Consider the following 19,819-nt stretch of genomic DNA (forward strand, 5'->3'; position numbering starts at 1 on the left):
TAGTTTAGTCCACATAGTGGACAGCAGAAATGACGCAAAATAACATGTTAATCTGGAGATTCAAGAGGATTTATTCTTGATATATTTTTTTAAAAAAGCATAAATGAAATCAGTAAGACAGCAATAATCGTAAAATTCTTTATTCATAAACTTGATGCAAGTTTACAAATTACTGTACATGGTCAAAATGTCTTCAAATGGGGGGAAAAAAAGCAAGCAAATCGTGCCAGACACCGTCATCTTCTGTTTGTTGGTTTAACGAGATTCCACTTTTCAATTTATAGTCTATTTAGAGTAGTGTGACAGTCCATTCACTGCTGCATGACTTTCAATTTTAGATTATCTCACATTAATCCCTTGGAGCAAAATTTTGGCATCAACAGGTAAGCAACCGCACCAGCGTTTCACGATCCTCTGACGTGAGCATACTTGGACACTTGTGTGGTGGATATTCCACAATGAAAGACAGAGAAACCATGTCGCCAGAACAAAGCTAAAGAGGAAGATACCCAGTTTCAAAAAAATGACTCGCAGTGAAATTACAAATTGCCGTTGATGGTGACTAAACATCCCTTGTGTTACCTTGAGCCCTATTCTTAAATTGTGTTTCTGAAAAGTGATCAGATTAGTAAGTGTCCCGTTTAAAACTTGTGCAGGTTACATAAAGTTTGATTTGCAGAAATGATGACGACCAAGGTGAATTTTGCTCTTACACTATCAGCTATGCTTTCATTTTTCACGCCAAAAGCAACACAGGAGTACATCTGTATACTGTAGCAATAAAAGACCCCCCCCCCCCCCCCCGAACTGTCATGTAACATGGCTGTGGTTTTGGAACTCATCCGGGAGAGTGCAAACCACCACAATCAAGGTATGTCAGGACTAACAAATTGCCCCATTACTAACCCGACAACATTTGTTTAATCTGCGAGGCCAATTCCAGTGCAACACTCGCAAAGTGGCATGAAAAAATTTTTACAGTCGCAACCGAGTGCCACACTGCAACCCTCGACCACATCAACCCTGCTGCTCGAACTAATAGAACTCCAGCAGGGATAATGTGCGGACAGGAATAAGGCAAAAGAGCTCATTCTCATTTCTGCCAGAACACACTATGATGCTTCTTCTGGACCCAAACGCTCCACAAACTCTTTTAAAAGCTAGAGTGGCAGGTTATTTCAATTTAAAGATAACCATCCAAACTATGACAACTGGCTCATTTATTGTCTGGGATGCTCATATAAAATAAACATTTGCTAGCTAGCTTGAAAACATTAATTGTGTACCTGTTCATTAACAAACAAAATCAATAAAAACAGGTGAGGTGACATGCCACTCCGAGGGCTTCAGAATGACTTTTAAAACTCTCATTTAAAGTCCACTTTGTCAAAAGCAGCTAAAGAAGAAACATTCCCCACCCCCCCACATTCAAACTGGAGAAAAGACAATCGAAGATATATGAACAGGGCGAGTGATGCCCTTGGATCGGTCATACGAAGGAATACTCAGTCAGATGAACCAACCAAATGGGTCTGCAAGAAACATGATGCATTCCCAACATGTCAGATGGGGGGAAAAATACTCCAAAGAAAATGAGACACTTTGACCCATGTTCTCAGTGCATAGTGATGGGAGCTGTTTAACCATCCTCTTTAGGGGGCGTGTACCATCCTGGGGAGGAAAGCAAAAAAACAACAACAACACATGAATAGTGCATCCGAACATCTGATCCCAAATAACTGCTCAATAGTTACGTACCATTCTTTTCATGAATCTGCACGAGGGATTTATATGACTGTTGTGCTCTGGCAAGATTGTACTGGTTCTGTAAGATGAAAATAATTTGGTTTTAGTGAAAATTGAAGTTTGCTGACCTCTACAAAATAATCACTGACTCGGCAATGTTCCCATTACACTTCCACGTACACTTCCAATTCGATCACTTCAAAAATTTTGCAGTGCAGAAACCCATCAGACAGAGATACATGTGTCTTTACATTTTAAAACCGGTCAAGATGTTCAAATTGGAGCACCCCGCTTTAGGTCATCATAATCACCATAAACATGCTGTTGTGAAGCTACAAGCATGACAAAATACACTTAAACATAAATCTTAGTAATTGATTACTATCTACAAAACGGTGTCACCTTATTGGCCCCAAACTGAACTCTGGCCTTTCCTTTCACTAGAGTTGCATTTATCTGCATTATTACAGATTCTATGGAATAGGCACTGCTCCAGCCCTGCAACACAAAAGAGATTTTTTTTTTAAATCTCCTGGAAATCATGAGACAAACTCATGTACACACCTGCTTTGTGAGAAGCTCCATACACAAGGCTCCTCCTCCTAGAACATAACTGGAATAATAATAACAATAAAAATAAGAAATAGTTTCTCAAAATCATAATTAGTGGGAGTAGATAAGCACATACTCACCCTCCGGAGAGCACAGGGGCGACAACCCGCACAAAAGGTGGGTCAAAAGGAAAATTATCCTGTCATACCAAGAAAAACACCCGTCAGTTTTGGCATGAATCTTTCATCCAAAAGGAGACTAATGACACAACTTACTTTATAAGAGAAATTGAGTAAAATATAGTCCACTCCTTCCTTTTCTTTTAAGACTTGCAGATCACTATGCAGCGGACTATCTGGATCTACCCTGGTAAACAAAACAAAACAAAACAAAACAAAACAAAACAAAACAAAACAAAAGTCAAATCATCTGGAAAACACAAAAGAAAAGGAAGGGAGTCTTGTTCACTTACGTCCTTAACTTGACGTGCCAGTCATAAAGGCTGTCATTGACTAGTTCCACTGAATAAATACCTGGGAAATTACAAACACGCATTTCAGGGAAGCGCATACATGACATGATTACTAAAGGCAGCCGGTGAATGTTGTATAAATACATGCAAACACTACAAATTGTTGTTCTGGGCTGCCTCAAGGATGTTCCTTTAATTGGATTCAACACAATTAGATCATTATTTTTTTTCTAATCTTTGGTGAAGTCCTAAGCCACCTGTCTTATAACTCTGTGATCTGTAGATCTCCCTGAGTTCCTTCATGAGGCGGTCCGAAGCCTGCACAGAGCCAGAGACTGCGCCCTGAAAAACAAATAAGCAAGACAACATCAATGCTGACACCATAACAAGAAAGTGACGATTCAAATAATACTCCATTTTCAGCAAAAGCAGTGTCCTCCAATAAATACATTTCCCATAAGGTAAGCCATTTATTTCACTGCCTGTAAATTGCATTTTTGCTGTATTGTAACAACAGCGGGAACACAATCCTCCTGATGATAGGCGCTGTTCCGCCCATGATTGTCTATCCACCTTTAAAGTGATTGATGTGTCATGTGCTGGTGTAAACCTCTTAAGTGTCAGTTAATAATAGGGTCTTTATTTCATTGCCACTTTGAAAGCGACTTTATTTTATTAGTGGCTAGAAAGCTGAGACGCAGCAGCAGCAAGAGCAAAGAGGCCTACGGAATGTAAAAGACAGAGCAAGGTTGCGGCTTCATCGGGTCATGTAGAGATTGTGAGTATTGCGCAGAATTTGTATGTTAATGTGGTATGTGCAGGACGTCCAATTACAATTGCTGATGTTGGCCTGTAGAATAAATTTGAATGTGGTAGTAAAGTTGACCTATGTGCTACATCCGCATTTAGGATCGTTTTTTAAAGATTTGTGCTATTCGAGTGACTGTTGCGCGCAAAATCAGATTGCTCAATTTTGATCGTATTGAGGAAAGACAAACTGCCCACATTTCCTGGTTAATGCAAAAAATTCAAAATGTTGCTACCACGCAACTCGCATGCTATCAGTCTTTGAACACTTTCAGATATTTACAATTGACAAATAATGAGTCAAAAGCATGCAAGTCATGGCTGGGGTTGCTTGTGATGTAACTCAGACTGGCATGGCTGACATCTTTTAATGTCATGAATTTTAATGATTCCAATTGTTCTTTTTTTCTGTGCTATATTCATTCCTTGCTATCCATTTTAACACACTGTGTAGTGCTTGTTCATTCTTAATATTTAATAAGATATTTCTTTATTTGTCCTACACGCAGAAATTCCAGTCCACAGCAGCAATCAAAAAGAATAAAAGGAACAAATAGGAGGTGAAAAGATTTAGTAAGAAAAGTTAAATTTCATCACGTTTTAATTCCATTTGAAATTAAATTTTAGACCATCTGCTCTCGAGCCTCAACTCTTGAAAGACTGATTTAAGGTATTTTAATGGCATTCTGTGCCTTATTTTCGAGGCCTAATTCAGATTTAGTACAGATGTCAAGATCAGACAGCATCTTCACATTTCCACGAACAGAAAAAGCACCTACGTTCAAGTGGTCTTGTCTCTGATTTTTACGGATCTTCTCCAAAATAGCCAGGTGTTCCTTTTCAATCCCGTCATCTTCAGACTTTTTGCCATCCACCGGCTCCTCTTCTTTCATGTCATAATGGTCCAAGTCTTGGTCCAGGTCAATGTCCTGCTGCCACAGTGGATCAGTGGTGTTTAGATCATAAAACTCAAAACGCTGACAATTTCCCTTAATGAAAACACATTGGCACCTCTCCCATTTCTTCCTCCTCCTCCTCCTCTGACGTCACCTCGTCTGAAGGTCCGTGCTGTAGGTGTTGTGAATTGTTTGTTACAAGAACGAGGAAACTCTTGGCACTGTAAAAACCACCAACGTTTAGAGCTTACCTTTCGCTCTTGTATAATGGGGCCGGCAGGAAGAGGCTGGTCGAGCATTTCCACATCTGGATGCTGAGGCAGGTTATAAAGTCGACATAAGTCACAGATGAGACGCTTCAACTGCTGAAGAAGCTGCACAGAAAAGGAAATCAAGTTAACAAATTTCCCCTCTCAAGAACAGTAGTAAGCAGACTTACCAATGTGCTTCCTTTTCTCACATCCTCCAAGCGCTCCAACACTTCCGCCAGACTTGGATCATCAGAGTCCACAAACCATATCGGGGACGTTGAGGGATAAGACTCCTGCAACAAATTTGATATTAAATCAGGAGACACTGGTAACCATAACTACACTTTGTGATCAAACATCTGATGGCTACTTGGATTAGAGGTGCAGTGATTAATCAACAATCAATTGTTAAATTAACAATTTTGATAGTGTTTTATCGTTAGAGACCTTCTTCAAATTAAGATTGGTTTATTACAGTTAGGAGGTTTATAGTCCATCATATGGATGTTATCAAGTAAATATATCCACTCTGTCTTGGTGATTTAAACACTTTTAGGAACTCAAAACATATTTATTTAACTGCAGACAGTAAGCTTGAAATAAAATCATCTTGCTAAACATTGGTCCTCCACTTAGTGCTCATTAAATGCTAACATTAGCAAAAAGAAGTCCACGCTGTCATTTCCACTGTCAGTAAATTAATTCCTATAATTATAAAAGTTTGTGAGCTTAACCCAATATGTATTTCTAACACCATAACATTTACTTCGTAAAAAAACAATGTTGACATTGAATCGTGTGGCGTTTCCAAATTTCCATCCATCCGTTCCCGTTGCATGTCATCTTTCCTGTCAGATAAATTTCTCTCTGGTGACGACCGATAAAGTAACCTGAACCAAAATTGTTGCTTGGCAAAGATACAACAGAGGTCATCCACACATTGAATCTCTTCACTGACATTCTTTAGCGAATTAAACATGTAATATTAAACACAAACGATCAGATTTTCAATCTAATGTGCTAATGTTAACATGACATAGAGGCAGCAATCATCCCGCGTTACTTTAAAACAGCATTGACCAGGAGATTACGTGTATTATCTGAAAGGCCATCAATACTATTAACATATGCAAATACTAATTAGAAACGCTTATGTTTGTACATTTTATGCATTTGGGACAGTGTTGATGGTTCAAACAAATTTGCTACGACAGGTAAACATTTGTGATGTCGTGAAAATGTATCAATTACCGCCGTGCATTAAAGGACAATGTTGTGATAAAGTTAACTGCGAAGCTTGACGGCCAAAAGTGGTAGCAAGAGTACAGCGAATATTTTGGCTAACAAGCAAAGCTAACCTTCGCATTACTTTCAGTCGGGAGCGAGCTAGCAAAAAGCTACTGCAGCGTCGCTCCACTGTACGCTTCCTGAAAGTTAATTTCACGCCTATGGAGCCGTGTTGTGTTTGAATTGCACACCGTCGCCGATGTCAGGACAACGGAAAATAGTCCTCATGGTTCGTTTGAGCCCGCGGAACCCGGGGCAAACTCAAGTGTGTGCTGTGTGACAAATGTTGTGTTGGGCTAGCTTAATACGCAAGCGGAGCTGGCCCCGAGGACCCACCGTGATGTTGCAGTGAATGATCAGCAGCTTCTCTCCTGTTACGTTAAACTGGCAACTGAGTTCGTCGGGTTTCCAATCTATGATTCGGAATCGTTCGTGGTTTGGGTCAAAGATTGATTCGAGAAACTTCAATTCGGCCTTCAGCCCCGACACCGACATCTTGTATTCATCTCAAAGCAAGCAGGCCGCTGGCGGAGGGGAAGTCTGGGTGGAATGCAGTCGAGTCGGCTCTGCGGATCTCGCATGTTAGCGTGAGAACAACAACAAAAGGGCTGCGGGTTAACGTCGAGTACCAAGATTAAAGATGACAACGTTTTCAAGAATGTGCATGCACGATGCATCAAAGAGTTAAATTAAAATAGTTACAATCCATCATATATTCGCTGCTTTTTTTTTTTAAATTTCTATTTTTAGAAGTTGATTTCTCAGTTTCATTCTGGTTTACTAAGCAGGAAAAACTGTCAAACTGTACTTGGATAGAGAGTAAGGATACCTGTGTAACAAACAATGTAAAAAAAAAAAAAGTTTTTGCACTAATTCAACAACTAACTAAAACTAAAAAGTACAAACTCTTGTACTGATGCAGGTGCTCAATCATGTACTGTGTACAAAAAGCCACCCATTGGCCCAATTATTCATATTATCAAGAAAAATAGTTGAGATGGTCGGTACACAAATCACACGCGCGTTATTTTTACAAATCAGGTTCTTATGAAATTTTTAGAAAAAGCTCACAGTGTGATGTTATGCAATTGTACGCCACAATAACAAATTGTCCCTAATGTGGTGTCCACGAAGGAGAATCACTCAGTGCTGCGTGCGCCGTATCTCCCCTCTAGATGGCGTAGGAAAGCCATACCTCAAGTCGTAGGCCACCTTTGAACAAAACAAATGTCATTTAGGCAGATAGCGTGTCTTTTTTTACGAATGTCCGCCTTCTCATGTGTTTTCCCTCGGCCTGGTCATAGTTGAATCAACAAACGAGAGAACGAGCTGCATGCTCGCTTCTGTTGAGCCCGTCTCGATTGCTTTTGCAAATACACTTGGCATTTCAAATTATTGGAGACTGTTTTCAAGATTGCAAGCCGGCAATTGTAAGTTTTTTTTTCTTTTTAATTTAAAGTAAATTTTTAAAATGATAAAGTAGTAGCAAAGCTGTGACGACATTCAAATGGATTCATTGCTATGCAGCCAAAACGCGCATGCAGCAGATTTAAAATTGTATTAAAAGGAAGGCAATGTGCCAACCAGACTAACAATATGTTTGTTTTTGTATACTTTCAAGGTCTCTCATTGGTGTCACGATGTCAAAGTCTCACATGATCACCTTTACACTCCTGCTGATTCAACTGCCGTGTGTATTTGGAGGCAAGATATTAGTGTTCCCTTTAGACGGGAGCCACTGGTTGAACATGAAAGGAATCATCGAGGAACTTTACACCAAAGGTCACGAGATCTCGGTGGTGCGGTCGTCTGATAGCTGGTACATTACAGAAAAATCTCCTCTTTACAACTCTGTCAACCTTCTTGGTCAGGATGGGTTCAAGGATCATTTTGAATCATTTGTTTCTCTACAATTGGAGACGAGGCTTCGGGGGAGGTCGCTGTCTCTTCTGCCTCGCATTTGGAATGCGATACAGAATCAGATGCTGGTTGTTAGTGAGTTTTCTAGATTCCACAAGTTGCATTGTGAGACAATAGTTGAGATGTTTGAAAATTACACTCAGATGCAGTTTTTTCATAATGCCAAGTACGACGTAGTGCTGACTGACCTCGGCATTGGCGGAGGGGCACTGCTTGCGCGTCATCTCAACGTTCCCCTCGTCTACAATGTCAGATGGACCTTTCAAGGTGAAGCTCATGACCTCATTGCCCCGTCCCCTCTGTCATACTCTCCCTTTCTCGCGGCTCGATTGACAGATAAGATGACCTTCCAACAAAGAATCATTAATGTTTTAGCTTATATCATGGGTAGCATTTCAACATGGTTCATATCAGAACCACACTACAAACCAATAGTTAAGCGCTACTTTGGTTCTGATGTGGATTACTCAACCTTTTTTTTGGATGCTGATATATGGCTTTTGAGAAATAATTTTATCTTTGAATTTCCACGTCCCACAATGCCAAATCTAGTCTACATAAGTGGTTTTCAATGCAAGCCTCCAAAGCAGCTCCCCGTGGACTTGGAGGAGTTTGTCCAGAGTTCTGGTGATCACGGGGTTGTGATGATGACTTTGGGGACTCTTGTTGCAAAACTGCCACTGGATGTCACTGAGGAAATTGCTGCAGCCTTTGCCCAGCTGCCGCAGAAGGTTGTCTGGAGGTATTTGGGACAAAAGCCTGCCAATTTGGGCAACAACACTTTACTGGTTGACTGGCTACCACAGAACGACCTCTTGGCTCATCCTAAAACAAGAGTTTTTGTCACCCACGGAGGAATCAACGGTGTTCAAGAAGCAATTTACCATGGGATTCCGATTGTAGGGCTTCCATTATTTTTTGATCAACACGATAATCTCAACAAAATTCAAGCAAAGGGAGGAGCAATAAATGTGGATTTTGCTGCGCTTGACAGGCACATTTTTGCAGATGCACTCGTGACAGTGCTTCAGAACTCATCGTACAGGGAAAACATGCAAAGGCTCTCAAAACTGCAAAGGGATCAGCCAATGAAACCAATGGACCAGGCGGTGTTTTGGATTGAATATGTTATAAGGCATAAAGGAGCTAGTCATTTGAAGGCACAATCCAACAAAATGTCCTCGATTGTTTACCACTCGATTGATGTCATTGTAGCTTTACTGACCATATTTTTGCTTGTAATATTCACCTACCTTTACATCTTCTTATTCTATTTCATGTATAGAACATGTTTTGTTGGGAAAAAAGTGAAACCCGAATAATTTATTTTCAAAAATTATGGCAAGAAAATCTCGTGTACAGTATACATGTTGGTCAAAATTTGTTTTCTCTTTAATTTCCAAAAATGTTCACATTTGATTTCATTCAGAGGTGATGATGGCAACAGTTTCCACTATTTCCTACGGGATGAATTATTGATTCTAAATGCAAATAAATCGGATTGACTAGCATTACAGAATGGATTGTGGAGTGCATTTTTTAAAAAGTGAATACAAGACCATTTAAACAGTTTTATGCATTATTATTATTATTTTTTTTTTACTGTGTCTTATAAGTGACATGATTGCCAGAGCATTTGCCGTGACTTTGTACTCAGTTTTGGTATCTCCTACTGATCTCCATAGAAAAGCAACAGTTCATATGCAGTATCCTTATTTTTCCTATGAGGTTTTGGCACCCTTTTATGCAATGTATGGGGAGCTTGATATCTGTTCAGAGTGAAATAGGATTAAACCTTGACTTAAGATACTGGCGCTGTTGAGGCTTAGTTAGCCTGAGAAGTTGACCTAAAGCGCAGTAATTAAATGCGACACCTTTACAAAGGGCACGAGCCCTAATATACCTATATATAAAATATATACCTATTTTGCCACAATATTCATTAGTGTATTTTCATTACTTAGCAAAATGTTTAATTAACACATTAAACTGCGAGCGAATAAGCTTATAGACAACTTAGCCAAACACTTAACTAGGGTAAATTGATTTTCACCCCTCCGAGATCTCGCGAGAATTGAGATAAGACGCGTAACTGCTACAAGGTGGCTTTGATGCAGAAGGAGGGAGACGGACGAGGTCGACTCGTCAGGAGTAGTACTAAAGACTCCCGCTAGTCGAGGCGCCTGGCGTCACTTCCCTCTTCCACTGGAGCGTGTGGCGGCGCAAGCCTCCTTGGTGATTCCTTCTCGTGCCATCATATCCCAAGCAGGTCACCTTAGCGCTAACGCACCGGCATTTTCCTTCCCTGAAGATGGTACCTTGCAAACGCCGAGCCGCAGCCATGTCCCTCCCGGTGGTGATATTAGGAGCCCTGATGCTGCACGGCGTCTCCTCGCAAAACGGTAAGAAATGAGCCACCCTGGTGTATGATTAACTTGGTGCTATTGTGGCAGCTTGTCAGTGGGCGACGTCAGACATGTAATTTGATGTGATTAACACCGCAGCAAAAATCCTTACACCTGTCCAGCCGCAAGGTAGTCATGGCTGACGTTAAGATAAGGGGATACATATTTTTCAAAAGGGGGGGGGGGGGGGTGCTTGCAGAGCCCCCGGAACGTAAGGTCGATAAAATATTACAAGCCGTGGAGGCTCAAGTGGGCCACACAATGGCCTGTGTGATGTCCCCCAAAATGTCCTTTTAGAGTGTGGTGCTGAATACTGAAACGTAAGCCAAGGACAAGTGCTGCTCAGGAGTAGGGGGGGGGGGGGGGGGGTGTTAGGGTTCTGTCACATTGAAGTTTACATGCACACAAACAGATTCATGGATGTTGGACCTCAGAAGTGAAGCTCTGTAAATAGCATCAGTCCATTTTGCTGCAAGCCCCTATTTTTAGAGCAGTGATGCTGCACTGGGATCCATGTCTTTAATGTTCATTCACTACAATGAATGTTAACTCTTTGCTGAGATATACTGCACTGCACTTGCATATTGATTTTCCCAGTTCAGAAGTACTTGTATGGATGATCCATTCTCATAAATCTGCCCCCCAACCAACAAACAAATTAGAGCAGATCGAGATTCCAAAACCATAATGTGTGTGTCTTTGTTTTGGGTCAAGTGAGAAGTCCGCACCTGACCCTGTGTTGGTATGCATTGCATGTGTTTTTTCTGTTGCGCAAGACATTTTTTTTTTTTTTAATAGTATCTATGTATATTCTAATATTCACTGTACATGTTCACTATATGAATTTAAACGCGATTCATTATGTGCCTATGATTGTAGGTAAGAATGGACTCAGCACTTATAAAAATAATAATAATGTAGCTTCATCTAACACAAATAAAACATTCAGATACTGTGACCGCACGACTCATGTGGCGCGTTTGACACATCTAAGGTGGCAGAGTCTCTCTCAGCAGTTCTATGAAAAGCTGAGGAGCTGCTTTTATAGTTTCACCTTTTTAAAATGGAAAAAAAAAAACACACACGCACAAACTGAACCAAACCTGAGCTGCGAAACAGGGCTTGAGTGGCCGGCCACACTTTTATCATAAAAAGGAGACTAGCCCCATATATTGTTTTGAATTTGAGTTCCATGGGGGAGCAAGGTTTAACTGTAATCATGATGCACCTATGAATAAAAAATAAATATATATACTGTCCGTCTTCTTACTTTGTTGCTGTGGACTGCTCCTATAGAAATGAGGAGAGTGTGTGTGTGTGTGTGGGGGGGGGTGTCTATCACCCTGCACACACACTCTCTAGAGACCTGGAGAAGCAGCTTCTATAAATCTCTTCTCAATCTCATGTATATGTTCCACGGTGCGTATAGAGCACTCGGATGAATGCTGCACCAGTCCTCCCCCACTTTTTCCTCTGTGTGGACTCCATCACATGTTTCACAATTACTGCATTTAGCTCAGAGACGTTTCTGTGATGGCACACTGCTCAGTCTATTACCGAATAATCATTTTACAGCAACCTTAATAATATTTCCGTTTCGTGCGAGTCGGCCATAAATGTGTATACGCAATGTCATTTATTGAACGTGACCAAATGAGCCACCACAAATGAAAGCTTCCCAATTGATTTTATTTTTTACCATAAATATATTTTCCTATTCATTTCACCGCAATGCCAATTTGCTTGTTTTATTTCTTTTCTTTTCCCACAACTGTATTCTTTTTCCTCACGCATGCTGCCCCCTTCTAAACGGCCTCTGCCAGCGGGCTTTGTGAAATCCCCTCGGTCTGAAACCAAACTCACGGGAGACACCTTTGAGCTATTCTGTGACGTAGTGGGAAACCCCACGCCCGAAATCCAGTGGTGGTACTCTGAGATCAACCGAGCCGATTCCTTCAGGCAGCTGTGGGACGGCGCCCGCAAGCGGAGGGTGTCCATCAGCACTGTCTATGATGTCGATGCGGTTAGCGTGCTGGGAGTATCCTATCTCACTCTGGACGACATCGGCACGTATGAGTGCAGGGCCAGCAACGACCCGAGACGCAACGACCTGCACATAAATCCCGCCACCACCTGGGTCAGAGCACAGGCTACAATAACCGTGCTGCAGAGTGAGTTGTGGAAATATCCTCCCCTCCCTCGTGAAAGAAACCAAATTTAACAGTTCCAGTTTGACTCAACCTACCTTCAGACATTTAGAGGACCATTAGTTCCCTTTGTAGTCGCAGTCATCCCTCATAGTGCTGAAGAAGTGCGCCGCCATTTGTGTTGTGTTCTCTTCCAAGGCAGTAGCAGTTGTCTTCCCTTTTGCTATGCTTCCTTTCATCACCACATTTTACAGATTTTTGTGTTTTATAATTGTTGGATTTTGCAACCAATTTGAGCAATCTAATTACCAATAAGTAAATTCATTCAAGTAAATCTTATGAGTAAGGATGTCCTGATCCGATATTTTGTATAGGTATCGGCTTCCGATTTTGTGAGTATCGGACAGAATTGGATTCAGGTATTGGTGTCAGAATAAGCGCGCTGTAAAAAAAAAAAATCAAATCGAAAGCCAAAGACTCTTGATTGTGACATCACTACTTATGAGGGTAAAAAAAACAAAAACATGTATCCCGTGTAGACAGTGTAATTAAATATTTCAATAAGGAATAGGCATATTTTATTGAACAAAATATGACTGCAGACACGCATACACGGGTGTCTTATGTGGTACGTATACGCATTAAGAGGTTCACCAGTGTCTACATGCACAAACAAGATAATCGGGATTAATCTGAATACAAACACTCAAACCAGGATTTTGCACGCTTTTGAGCTCTTAAGCACTCTAAGCAGCATTGTGGTGTTTATCTTTGAGTCACTTTATCAAGCTATTTGATTACAAATATAAATTATGGGATACTCAATCTGAATTATATTTGAATATATAAGCAGTTGGTTAATCCAAGCATTCCTACTTTTTGTCACCATTTTGTTTCTCCGTAATTAATTCTGCAGTCTTTAATATATGCCCTTCGTTTTGACTGCCCATCCGAGGCATCAATCAGGTTTTTCAAGTCGACTCTCATTCAGTCAGTGTCAAGTCTGTCGGGACTAATGGACGCCTTTCTTCCAGAGCCATCAATCGCCGCTTCTGAGCACACTTCCCTTCCCGTAGAAGGCCACAGTCCACCTTTCACTCTGCAGTGCAACCTGTCCAGCAGTGAGAACGCCCTCCTGGAGAGCTACTGGATGAGAAATGGCGAGGAAATCCCAGAAACCCGCAGTCCAAATAGGAACACGGAATACAAGTAAGCGTCTCTGCATTTTCAATGCACCCATATGAATGAGTTCACTCAACGCGTGCCCCTCAATTACAGGCTGAATAAACCGAGAGGAGACGATGCTGGCGTGTACATGTGCGTCTTCACCTTTGAGATGTCTCCTGCCGCCAACACCACGATTGAAGTTAAAGGTCTGTGTTGATTTGTGAGCCGCAGGTTACGTTGCATACAGTTAGAGTACATCAGCGTTTAAAATTAGAGCAAGGTAGCCTCAAGAACAAACAAGTGCGAGGACCTGCGATCTGGGAAGCCGATGCCCTTGCCACCTCGCTCGAGCCAGTGGCCAGCTCAGTGGCAGCAGATGGTGTCTTGTTTGTGTGATGCACAGGGATTATGTCTCGGCAGCAGAATCTAGTTGCAGCCTTTCTGAAGTCACACACTCCCCTAGAGGCAAATTAGCATCACATGACAAAATACTGTAATGGTATGAAAAAATACAATTCACTTTATTGGGTGATGTGACCTATATGTTTTGTATTCCAGCTCTCAAATTTATTGTGTTTCTTGATTGTTTTTGTTGAACTGGATTAAGTAGATTTGGTGTCATCCTAATTATGTTATTGGGAGGAATAATGATTGCTTATGTATAACGAGAGCATTGTAACAAGCCAGATTATTCGATCCAAACGGATTGTTTGATTCAGAGGAAAAAAAAATCTTATAATATTATGTCATAATATTGTTTTATATTTTCCTCTAGCTGCTCCTGAGATTACGGGCCACAAGCGTAGTGAAAATAAGAATGAAGGCCAGCGTGCTTTGCTCTACTGCAAGTCTGTGGGCTATCCTCATCCTAGCTGGACTTGGCGTAAACTTGAAAACGGCATATATAGGGTACGATGTGTGTCTCATTGTGACTTTCCATACCTAGTATATTTTGTATTATTTCAGTAGGATGAAATAAATTCACTTTTTATTACAAGCCTGATTTGCAACTAGATTTGCAGATTGTGCCTGAACACATAAGCAATGTTTAATGGGTCGATGTGTAAATTTTTAATTACAAAGAAAATGTATACTCTGTTAACAGATTGACCAATGCTGTGAATGGATTAAAAAAAAAAAAAAAAAAAAAATCTTCACTGGCGCACTACTATATTGATGGTCAGCGATATCCGTGTATGCTCAAAAACCCCAAAATGTCAACATCTTTATTTTGATTTGACAGGAAATTGACAACTCATCCGGACGCTTCTCCATCAGCAGCAAAGACAATTATACTGAGCTCAGCATCACCAATCTGGACATTAATTTGGACCCGGGCGAGTACCAGTGTAACGCCACCAATTTGATTGGCAGCAGTGACGAGAGGTCCGTGCTGAGAGTCCGCAGCCATTTGGCTCCCTTATGGCCTCTTTTGGGGGTGCTTGCTGAAATCATCATCCTGATCGTCATCATCGTCGTTTATGAGAAGCGCAAGAAGCCCGAGGATTTACAAGACGGTGAGTCACCGACACTTTGCCGCTTTGTTTGCTATTTCAAACCTATTTATTACTCCTCGGATTGAAATACAAATGAGATATTGACTGATATGGAATAATAGAAAGAACATGAGAAAGTAGCAATTATTTTGAGCAATAGAACAATCTAAAATAAACCAAGAGGGCTAGCTTTCCTGTCGCTGCTGATGGGACTGTTGCTGATGGCGATAATGTATAGCGCTGCAGTGTCTCTGCCGCAGAGCTGTATGCGTACCGCACAGCGACGCAGGAAATTGGGATGCTTTCCACCACACACGCACACGCTTGTAAAGGCAAGCGTGCGCTCTGCAGTCGCCACAAACCGTCCAAAGCATTCTTGGGATATTCACTCACCAGAGGCACAAACATGGCCGCCTGACAAGACTGTGCCAGCATCCAATAATTCAGTCTGATGAGGTTGAGCCCAAAAGGCAGACACTGTTGCTGGAGGTTGCACCTTGTCCGGACAATTTTGTGCATTTAATATTAATGCGAAATGGGACACTGCAGTGTTGTGGAGATGGACATTCTTAATGATTAATAGTGTTTCATGGACGCCCCAGGCTGCTATATGCTCAAGCAGTAGATACTGGAAGGGTCTATTTTTGTGTCTAGCACAAAGTGTGATCTAATTGTGTGTTGGTGTTTTCTTTTGGTATTTGTGCAGATGAGTACAATTAGAAATGGCAGTTTGCGCCGTTGTGGGTGCGAACACATCGACTAATGCAAGCAGCGCCTCATATGTATGAGTGATACCTCTATGACAGTCACTGAACATGATCACATTTCATTATGTTAATTACCTAAAATTAAATTGAGTTAAAATCTTTATTATTTTTTTTACATTTCTTTTCTACAAATCCAATTAGACATTGCTTGCGTGAGCCAGAATTTCTGCATGAATTGTTAATAATTCATCTTGTAATTGCATTGCCCTAAATTAGGTCAGCTTTCTCTGCTGAATATTTTATTATCATATCTTCCTTTTCCCAATTGCCCAACCTAACGCTGTATGTGGTAAGTGTCAGACTGCATGCTTCAGCATCATCCTCTTCTCACGTCACAGGACACAATTTGTCGTTGCTCAACCTGAAACATGTTCATGTTAAAATTATGCAGGATCTTCATTTTAATGCATTACCTCATTGGACTGTGAAAGCTTTTGCCTTGAGCCATTGTTTCACACGACCGCAGTTAAGTGATGAGCAGTGGTGTTGCTAATACCATTAGCAACATTTGTTATCTGCATGGAAATTATTGTTGCAAGGTTAACTGCATTTCAGCATTTCATTTGTCTGTGGAATGTGGTGGTGTGCTGCATTGGACTGTGTTTTATTAGTAACAAGGTTGCATATTTATCTCATTTCATCACGAAATGAAACCTTTGAACAAAATGCAGTAGCCTTATTATCCTTAAGCGCTGTGGACGAGCAAAAAAAAAACAAAAAAAAACACAACTTCAGTCTTCCATCTCCTTTCCCTTGCGCTTCTCATTTTTGATCTCCATATTTCCCCTCGCTGCTTCAGATGATGACCCAGCTGGACCAGTGTAAGTATGAACGTTTGAATTTACTTTGTGTACAGTAAACCTCAAAACTGCATGTAGTGTTTCCGTTTTCCGACAAAGGGCAATGGGGTATGATCGTGGCTATTTTGATAATCATATAAAGTGTTTATTTCGAAATGCATAAATTCACTTTGAAGATAAAGAGTACATAAATATGGAGGATGATGAACAATATTTATATAAATTTGATTCCTTCATGTTACTGTGAAATGAATTAATACTTAATCCGTGCATCATTTGTAGTTTAGCTTGTTATATTGAGCTGCTTTGAATTTGGGGTGATACACAAGAACCGCTGGGACATTTGACACAAACATTTCTTGGTTATAAGTCACACCCAAAGCAAAATTTCCCACCCTAAAAGAAAGCAGGTACAAAAAGTTTTGATGTGTGTTAGAGATTTGCTCACTCCAACTTATTTTGCAAGAACCACACGGGAGACAAGTAAGTCCTTTTGGACACCTGCAGGTGGAGAGTCCATTCGTCGCTGTGCGTGCAGCGATGATCGAAATGGAGGTCTGCCTCAGGCCTCGTGCAGGAGCATTTTTATTGAGAGAAACAGAGTGGGGGTTGAGAGTGGGGGTCAGAGTAGACAAATGGCCGAAGCCCCTGGCTGATCAAAGCACAGCAGGGGGTCCTTCACGAAACAACTTTGATTGCTTCCTCTGCAGCTAGTCAATCAGTTCAAAAGATCTTAGCACTGGATTGTTAAGACAGGACAGGCGAGTTTAATTATTACAGGTTACATTCCAACATAATCATAGGATCAAGATAACCTGGAAAACCCTAACAATGTGTGCGCTATTTTAGATCTTTAAGACACAGAAATTTCTTCATTCGTCTTCATCTTTATCCTGCCTGATATCCAGAATTGTTAGTATGATTACACCTCAAAGAAATGCAGCTCAGTAGCCGACGTCGAGATAAGCTTGTATCTAAAGAGTGACATAAGTGAGTGATTTTTGCATTTTTGAATACACAATGTTGCGCAAGATGTGATCTGATCTTGTCATTTACTTCTCGCTACAGGAAAACCAATTCAACCAACAATCACAAAGATAAGAACCTGCGCCAGAGGAATACAAATTGAACCCGCCTGTCAGCAGAGTGAGTATTCAATTATTAAAATGACCAAACCGTCCGGCAGATAAATATGTATTAGCAAGCCTGCAGGGACCAATTACACCAATGTGTGAAGTCGGCGCCAAAATATGGCTGCTCTAATGAGATGTGCTTTCATTTCATTTGCAGGTTACACTAAACATGTATTGACCACATGAAGGTAAACAACATTGGAATCAACGCCAGTTGTTAATAGAATTTTATCCGCGATTTTAATGTGTGGTTGAATGAGGCATGCCTTATGATTTTGATGTGCGCCGCGAGATGTTTTTATTCACTCATATCATTACGGGATTGTTAACATAATCATTGTTACTGCATGCAAACAGTGACCTGTGCAATTTAGTTGCCCCTCCCCCTCTACTTTGACATTTTTACTACTTATAAAATAATTGCATGCAAGATGTTGACCCTCTACTTGAGACAGGATTTTCTTCTGTATTTTTGTTCTCTTAGAGTGGCTTCATATACTATAGATAATCTATGTTTCTTAAGAGAAAATGGCCGCCTTTCACCAGTTTAGAAAATGGCGCTATCATCAGAGATGGCCGGTTTTGTACAGTTTTATCATGCAACTGCATATCATTACCTAAGATTCAAAGTAATATTACATTTCAAGGGCTTTGCAATGTCCCTCTAAAGATTTAATTTATATATGTATTGTATGTATCAAATCACTCTCGTGATATAAATAGTATGATGCACTTAAATGTTGACAATACTGGAAACTGTATAAATCGACTTTATGAAATCTAATCATTTTAACATTCTCTTGTCATGACGTGTGTATTGTACAGCATGGCTTTTCTCCTATGCAACAAATATCCATGTCAATATATTTACAAAACATAGCTTTTGATTTTTTTGGGGGGTTTTCCTGTGACAAAGCTTTAACTATAGTAGGAGCATATAGACGTTCTAGTGCGCAGCTGCATGTTTTCTGTACAGCGGACGGGATTGGACAGCCTGCTACACAAAATCTTGACTCAAATCATTTTTAAGAATAAAATTTGAAAACAAAAAACCTCGCCGTGTATGTATGTGATTTGCCATGGGCCAATAGCAACGCAGAAGAGGAGGAGTTTGTGTTACACCGCCCTCTAGTGACTACAACTGTTCATAACAAGTCTGATGACAAGGAGCAAAATGGTGCTTGATGGAGGAAAAATTGTTTGCTATAATGAAAATAATTTAATGGTAAATTTGTTATGTGTGTTTCATATGCAAATACAAATGTATTGCATAATTGAGAACCAATCACTTTCATATGATTATCATCTAAAATCTCCGTTTGGTTCCAAGAGAGTCACTCATGGACCATGCACAAGTTCCTGCCATTGTTTTTTACATGTCAAAGTCCCAAATTAGATGTGGACAGATTGAATAGGTGACGATGAAAGCCCCTTGGATGAAATTCCGGAGATCAAGCAGAAGCTGTATTATCTCTTTGGGATTATGGATAAGTGGAGGTGAAAAGTCAAACATCCATTATAAGAGTGGTGAGCATGCATAGAGGAGCACACTTGTGCACATGTGCGGTTGTGGAGTAGACCTTAGTCCAATTTTGTTTAGACTTTCTATTTGCAAGGAGACGGCCTGCGTAAATTTGAAAAAAGGAAAAACCTAACAAGGGGTAACAACTTTCGTACACAGAATTGTGAGTTGATCTGAAAAAAAAAAAATGTTTTGTTTAAACCTTGAACTTTTGGGGAATAAACAGTTCGGCATAGCTTTATTGCTCACTTTCTCAGCTGCACTCTGGCAAACAGCTGTCCTTGCAGCACACACATGGCACAGAATTAGATGATTAAAGATGGAGTGATCTGCTTAAATATGGAGGATTTGTTGGCCGTTTGTAAGGGACTCTATCCATTAAGTGGCACATGCCTAAAGCTGCACTAGGGCCAAATTAATCTTGCTCAATACAGTATTTTGAAATCCTAAA

At 40.6% G+C, this 19,819-nt stretch overlaps 2 protein-coding genes and 1 pseudogene across 6 annotated transcripts; 2 read left to right on the top strand and 1 right to left on the bottom strand.

Annotated features, from left to right (window-relative positions):
• Positions 1-124: 124 nt before the first annotated feature.
• On the bottom strand, positions 125-6,609 carry LOC125970802 (ubiquitin-conjugating enzyme E2 Q2). 2 transcript variants are annotated; one of them, XM_049723451.2, is made up of 13 exons: positions 6,348-6,609; positions 4,913-5,017; positions 4,725-4,847; positions 4,589-4,645; positions 4,357-4,506; positions 3,028-3,112; positions 2,771-2,831; positions 2,574-2,664; positions 2,439-2,497; positions 2,311-2,359; positions 2,149-2,244; positions 1,759-1,825; positions 125-1,671 (listed from the first exon to the last, which is right to left on the bottom strand). In XM_049723451.2, the coding sequence occupies exons 1-13, from the start codon at positions 6,504-6,506 to the stop codon at positions 1,640-1,642; spliced, it is 1,134 nt and encodes a 377-aa protein (XP_049579408.1). In that variant the 5' UTR covers positions 6,507-6,609; the 3' UTR covers positions 125-1,639. The 2 variants fall into 2 exon arrangements, with proteins under 2 accessions (XP_049579408.1, XP_049579407.1); XM_049723450.2 differs by having other exon boundaries at positions 4,357-4,509; positions 6,348-6,608.
• Positions 3,245-9,444, top strand: LOC125970791 (UDP-glucuronosyltransferase 2C1 pseudogene; annotated as a pseudogene).
• A 574-nt stretch (positions 9,445-10,018) lies between these two features.
• On the top strand, positions 10,019-18,639 carry LOC125970801 (neuroplastin). 4 transcript variants are annotated; one of them, XM_049723447.2, is made up of 8 exons: positions 10,019-10,166; positions 10,243-10,333; positions 13,518-13,692; positions 13,762-13,856; positions 14,426-14,559; positions 14,894-15,167; positions 17,782-17,859; positions 18,004-18,639. In XM_049723447.2, exons 2-8 carry the CDS (start codon positions 10,243-10,245, stop codon positions 18,030-18,032), a joined length of 876 nt encoding a protein of 291 aa, XP_049579404.1. In that variant the 5' UTR covers positions 10,019-10,166; the 3' UTR covers positions 18,033-18,639. The 4 variants fall into 4 exon arrangements, with proteins under 4 accessions (XP_049579404.1, XP_049579405.1, XP_049579406.1 ...); XM_049723448.2 differs by adding an exon at positions 16,713-16,734 and having other exon boundaries at positions 10,021-10,333; XM_049723449.2 differs by adding an exon at positions 16,725-16,734 and having other exon boundaries at positions 10,022-10,333.
• The last annotated feature ends 1,180 nt before the right edge of the window (positions 18,640-19,819 follow it).

This window comes from Syngnathus scovelli, chromosome 6 (assembly GCF_024217435.2).
Source record: "Syngnathus scovelli strain Florida chromosome 6, RoL_Ssco_1.2, whole genome shotgun sequence".
NCBI lineage: Eukaryota > Metazoa > Chordata > Actinopteri > Syngnathiformes > Syngnathidae > Syngnathus > Syngnathus scovelli.

What these genes read in the sequence shown, in the direction of transcription:
- LOC125970802 (XM_049723450.2), bottom strand. Translation starts at nt 6,506, where the DNA reads ATGTCGGTGTCGGGGCTGAAGGCCGAATTGAAGTTTCTCGAATCAATC. An exon ending in AGAGACAAGACCACTTGAAC is followed by an intron (nt 3,113 to 4,356) that starts GTAGGTGCTTTT and finishes TTTGTTTTTCAG; the next exon opens with GGCGCAGTCTCTGGCTCTGT. An exon ending in GCAGATTCATGAAAAGAATG is followed by an intron (nt 1,672 to 1,758) that starts GTACGTAACTAT and finishes TTTCCTCCCCAG; the next exon opens with GATGGTACACGCCCCCTAAA.
- LOC125970801 (XM_049723447.2), top strand. Translation starts at nt 10,243, where the DNA reads ATGGTACCTTGCAAACGCCGAGCCGCAGCCATGTCCCTCCCGGTGGTG. An exon ending in CACCACGATTGAAGTTAAAG is followed by an intron (nt 13,857 to 14,425) that starts GTCTGTGTTGAT and finishes ATTTTCCTCTAG; the next exon opens with CTGCTCCTGAGATTACGGGC. An exon ending in TTGAAAACGGCATATATAGG is followed by an intron (nt 14,560 to 14,893) that starts GTACGATGTGTG and finishes TTGATTTGACAG; the next exon opens with GAAATTGACAACTCATCCGG.